General features: G+C 48.6%; 1 protein-coding gene across 1 annotated transcript; it reads left to right on the top strand.

The window, feature by feature from the left end:
• Positions 1-5,345: 5,345 nt before the first annotated feature.
• On the top strand, positions 5,346-5,846 carry LOC148788007 (uncharacterized). The gene has a single exon (XM_088880705.1). The coding sequence runs from the start codon at positions 5,346-5,348 to the stop codon at positions 5,844-5,846; it is 501 nt and encodes a 166-aa protein (XP_088736831.1).

Genomic DNA, 5,846 nt, shown 5'->3' with positions numbered 1-5,846 from the left:
GTTTTCTCCTCTTGTCAGCTAGAGTACAAATCTTATTTTGTTTGTATAAAGAGAACATAGACGTAGCGATCAACTGTGGTGGATCACCTGTGGTGTTTGATTTGTATATATGTGATTTTGTGGGTTGACTATGTCGTTATGATGTTGTGACTACGTATGCATATTGATAGATGATTATGTGCATATATATATATAAACACAGGGATTATTATAAGTATGACGTTTAGGATAGATATAGCCCTTGTAGCGAAGGGGGTGCTACGTAAATTCTCTCATGAAAAACCTCAATTCCGACACCTGCATCGCCTTATTGCCGGACTGGGAGTCAAAGGCGCATTTACCGTCAGTATGCTTAATGCCAAGCATGTACTTATTCGTCTCTCCAACGAATCCGACTTCTCCTATCTTTGGCTGAGAAGAATTTGACACATTCAAGGATTTTCGATGCGCATTTTCAAATGGACACCATCATTCACACCGGCTCAGGAATCCTCTATTATTCCGGTTTGGGTACGTTTTCCTGAACTCCCAACTCATTTGTTTCATAAGGATGCTCTATTTGCGGTAGCAAACATGATAGGAATACCACTTCAAATCGACGACTGCACGTTGAATCAATCCAAGCTCTCTAATGCTACATTGAGATTGATCTTACCAAACCACTTGTGGAGGGTTTTAACCTACAAATCAATGGAGCCACAATTCATCAGAAAGTGGAATATGAGCAACTTCCAAAATATTGCAACCTTTGTAAACACGTCGGTCACGACAACTTGGAGTGTTACACAATGGGCAATGCTCCCCGCCCTCCTCCACGAGCCAAGAAGTCAAATGGAAAGGAGACAATGGGAACGGAGGAACAGGTGGTGCCTGGGAAAGCTAAGGCACTCGAGAGGGGTGAATGCTCCAAAAGCAGGTACTCTACTAACCTCTCTAATGACAATGTTGATAGTGGTAAACATGGTAAGCATGATGAGCATGATGATAATATTGTGGAGAATGATGAGCATGTGGATAATGATAACTATACTGCACACGGTGAAAACATTATGGAGACTGATCTGCTTGCCGATAATCTTGCTGTTGGTGCTGTGTATTGTCCTATTGGGGGATGAAAATCCAAACGAGGAAGCAATGGATTAACCTCAAACAGGCCTCTAAACTCTTCAAAGGTCTTAAAACTTTTGGAGTAATTGTTCGACAACTGAATGTTTGGGATGACACGGATGAATCAGAAGGGGAAGACGATGATGTCGACCCGAGTAGCCCACGGCCGGTGAAGATTCAGGATCCAGTGTGCTCGCTGAACCTTAATCCGGCTGAGACAGACGATGGAGAGCAGTTCCTTGTTCTCTCTCCAACTCCGCCTGAAAGAAACAGACGTCGCATCAGGCAATTTTGATGCTATGCCACTGCAACCGCATTACTCCTTTTAACTTTTTCTTGTATCACAATGTAAAGGAGTAGTACCCCTCCTTTTATATTTTGCTGCTTTTACTTTGTAATGCTGCTTGTTTTTTTTTCTAAATGAAGATGGGACGGAGACCACGAAAAGCCTCCCCCACCCTCGGGTGTTTATCCAAATAAAAAAAAAAAACCCTAAACCCTAAACCAAACCAACCACACTTTGCCAAATTCTCTCAACATCTCACTACAAGTGTGTGAGATTTAACACACTAATTCTTCCACCACCAACCACCACCAAACCACCACTTGTTCAGCCTCACCACCACCTCCAACAGACAGCCAACATCCTCCTCCACCGCGGCGTCACCGCCGCCGGCCGGTCGCCGAAAATTTCCGACGGTGAGTGAAGCCACACGCGCACCACCATTGGATGCGTCTCATGAAACCCGTCACAATGGTGCTGGTTGTGCAGTGATTGGACTCCGGACGCCGCCGGACGCGCCTTCCAAAGCTGCCTGAATCGCGCCATTTTCGCCCTTGATTCGCCGGCGACTTCTCTTTAAAATACCAGCCGTTTTTCGGCGAGTTGCCGGACGTACCATACACCATTTTGCTCGCCTTGATGAGCTCTACAATTCCCCTCGATCAATTTCACGATTCCTCCACGCATGAAGATGGGCTTCGACCTCGACCGCCGCTAGCCTCCGCCGTCGATTCGCCGTCGTCAGGGCCACCCACGGTCGCGGACCACTAGCGTTCGAATCCTCTTTTCAGTGCGAGTCGTTTGAGACTAGGCTCGCCCAATTTCATGGCCGGAGTGAAGAAATCTTGCAATTCCCGTCCGTGCGTCGTCGCTAACGATCGGGCCGCCGTATCTCCGCCGTCCGACGTCGTTTCAGTGGCGGACCACCACCATTGGCCTCGCCTGGTCACGGCGCAGCCAATCGTCCGGTCAGAAACAGCCACCGGAGAACGGACAGAAGCTCCTCCACCGGCTGTTGACCCGCCGTTGACCGAGTTGACTCGGTCAACCCAGTCAACCCAACAAATCCAGCAGTCTGCTTCCTCGATCCCGACGCTGATCCTTCCGAAGAAATCATTTGCTGAAGTTGTGGCGCCTCCACTGGCCTCAAAAACTGCAAAATCAGCACATCACAAATATTTCCCTACGGACTCGCCACCGGCCGCTTTCGGAATAGTTTTGACAGGAGACAATGGTCCAACATTGCAGTTTACAGATGCCGAGATTGAAATCCTTGCAACTCAATTCAGATTCGCGCTCGTCGGAAAATTTTCGCATGGAGCACCCTCGTACAGCATGCTGCACAAACTGATCGCGGGAACTGACATAAAAAACAAATTCACGGTTAGTATGCTGAACAACAGACATGTCTTAATTTCCTTATCTTGTGAAGCAGATTATACTCGTCTGTGGTTGCGGCGCATTTGGTATATCCAGGGGTACCTGATGCGCATCTTCAAGTGGACTCCTACTTTCACTCCGTCTCAGGAGTCATCAATTGTACCTGTTTGGGTTAGTTTCCCGAGCTGCCAGCACATCTGTTCCGCAAGGAAGTTCTATTCACGGTGGCGAGCATGATTGGAACTCCTCTGCAGATTGACGATGCCACACTCAATCAGTCCAAGCTCTCCAAGGCAAGGGCATGCATTGAATTGGATCTTCTCGAACCGCGCCTTGAGGATTTTCAAATCCAGATTTGTGGGGCAACTATTGTTCAGCGTATTGAGTACGAGGATATCCCAAACTTCTACTCCTTATGCAAACATGTTGGACATCGGGATTCAGACTGCTATTCAGAAGGCGATGCTCCCAAGCCACCTCCCCGGAAGCAGAGGAAGAGGGTTGCTGTGGAAGTGGAGCGGGGCAAAGCAGTTGTTCAGGAAGTTGGTGAGAGTTCAAAGACGAGGGACCAGTCAGAACAGCTTCAGCTTGCTAAGGACACCAGGTACCACACTGAGCACCAAACTGAAACTTTGACTAGCGTCAATGAACTTTCTGTTCCTGCTGATGAAGTTAATATTCCCTGTGAGGCTGGAAAAATGGGTGATTTGCCTGCAGATAATCTTGTTGTTAGTTTTGTGGAAAACATTATGGAGACTAATTTGCCTTCCGATAATCTGGTTATTGGTGCTGTGTATCCTCCGATTGGGGGGTGGAAATCCAAAGGAGGAAGAAACGGGTTAACCTTTCACAGGCCTCTGAAGTGTTCAGAAATCTGAAACTTTTTGGAATGACTACTCCACCACTAGAGGAATGGGATGAAACTGATGAATCAGAAGGGGAAGACGATGATGTTAACCCGGGTAGCCCACGGCCGGTGAAGATCCAGGATCCAGTTTGCTCGCTGAACCTTAATCCGGCTGAGATCGAGGAAGGAGAACAGTTCTTTGCTTCTCCAACCCCGCCACGAAAATACAGACATCGTTGCACGCACTGGATCACTACAACCACTACAACCACTTAGAAACTTTTAACTATATTCTGTTTCACAATGTTAAGGAGTAGTACTCCTCTGGTTTCTTAAGTGTTTTGTAAGACATCTGTTATTTCCTTTTTAATGAAGATGGGATGGGGACCCCGATAAGCATCCTCCACCTTTGGGTGTTTTAACTAAAAAAAAAAAAACACTAAACCCTAAACCCAAAATCCAAAACCCAAAACCCTAAACCCTAAACCCTAAACCCTAAACCTTAACCCTAAACCAAAACCAAACCCTAAACCCTAAACCAATTCTCTCAACTTCTCACTACAAGTATGTGAGATTTAACACACTAAACCTTCCACCCCCAACCACCACCAAACCACCAACCTTTCAGCCTCACCACCACCACCAACAGACAGCCCACCTCTTCCTCCACCGCGGCGTCGCCGCCGCCGGCCGATCGCCGGAAATATTCACCGACGCGTAGAGCCACACGCGCACCACCACCAGATGCGCCGTTGGAAGACCGTCACAACCATGGTGGTATCGCACTGAACGGCCACCAGATGCCGCCGTACGCGCCCTCCAAAGTTGCCTGAATCGTGCCCAAATCGCCCCAGATTCGCCGTCTCCTTATCTCTAAACATTCGGCCGTTTCCTGGAGAGTTTCCGGTCGTGCCATACACCGATAGACTCGCCTTGATGACTAGAAGCTTTTCCCTCAAGCAATTTCAGGTTTCATCCATTGTAGACGATGCGCTAAGTCCAAGACTGCCGCCTCGTTTTTCCGTCAATTCGCCGCCGGTGAGCTGACCCACGGTCGCGGACTGCCACCTTCCACTTCCTCTCCTCAATGCGAATCTTTTGAGACCTATCTCGTCAAATTTCATCACCGGTACGAGAAGATCTTGCAATTCTCCCGTTTCCGCCATGGCCGGCCTTCGGACCGCCGTAGCGCCGCCGTCACACCTCCGTTCGCCGGCGGACCACCACCGTTCGCCTCGCCTCGTCATGGCGCATCCACCTATCCGCTCTGTTTTAGCCATCGGAGCCACGCCTGAAACGCCTCTTCCGGCCAACGGCGACAGTTAACCTGAGCTGTTGACTGAGTTGACTCGGTCAACCCCTCATTTGATCGGGTCAACTCGGTCAACTCAGTCAACCGAACAGCTTCAGCAGCCGCCTTCATCAATTCCGACGCCGAACCTCTCGAAAAAATCATTCGCTGAAGTGGTTGCACCGTCTCGGGCTTCGAAAACCGCAAATACGACACCTCATAAATACTTTTTTGCGGACTCGCCACCGACCGCTGTCGGTACAATTTTGGCTGGCGACAAAGGTCCAACATTGCTGTTTACAGATGCCGAGACCGAAGTCCTCGCAGCTCCATTTAGATTTGCACTAGTAGGAAAATTTTCGCATGGAGCACCCTCGTACAGCATGCTGCACAAACTGATCGCGGGAACTGGCATAAAAAATAAATTCACGGTTAGTATGCTAAATAACAGGCATGTCTTAATTTCCTTATCTTGTGAAGCAGATTATACTCGCTTGTGGCTGCGGCGTATTTGGTATATCCAGGGGTACCCAATGCGCGTCTTCAAGTGGACTCCTACTTTCACACCGTCTAAGGAGTCATCAATTGTACCGGTGTGGGTTAGTTTTTCGGAGCTACCAGCACATCTGTTCCGCAAGGAAGTTCTATTCATGGTGGCGAGCATGATTGGAACTCCTCTGCAAATTGATGATGCGACACTCAATCAGTCCAAGCTCTCCAAGGCAAGGGCATGCATTGAATTGGATCTTCTCAAACCGCGCCTTGAAGACTTTCAAATCCAGATTTGTGGGGCTACTATTGTGCAGCGTATTGAGTACGAGGATATCCCACACTATTACTCGTTGTGCAAACATGTTGGGCATCGAGACTCAGACTGCTATACGGAAGGGGATGCTCCCAAACCACCCCCAGAAGCCGAGCAATCGGGCTGTCACTGA

This window comes from Sesamum indicum, linkage group LG5 (assembly GCF_026168435.1).
Source record: "Sesamum indicum cultivar Baizhima isolate 11 linkage group LG5, ASM2616843v1, whole genome shotgun sequence".
Classification (NCBI taxonomy): Eukaryota; Viridiplantae; Streptophyta; class Magnoliopsida; order Lamiales; family Pedaliaceae; genus Sesamum; species Sesamum indicum.
The sequence above is the reverse complement of the archived record's forward strand: the minus strand, read 5'-3'. Positions and strand labels throughout refer to the sequence as shown.

Bases quoted from the DNA above. Each gene is read 5' to 3' on its own strand.
- LOC148788007 (XM_088880705.1), top strand. From the start codon at position 5,346: ATGCTAAATAACAGGCATGTCTTAATTTCCTTATCTTGTGAAGCAGAT.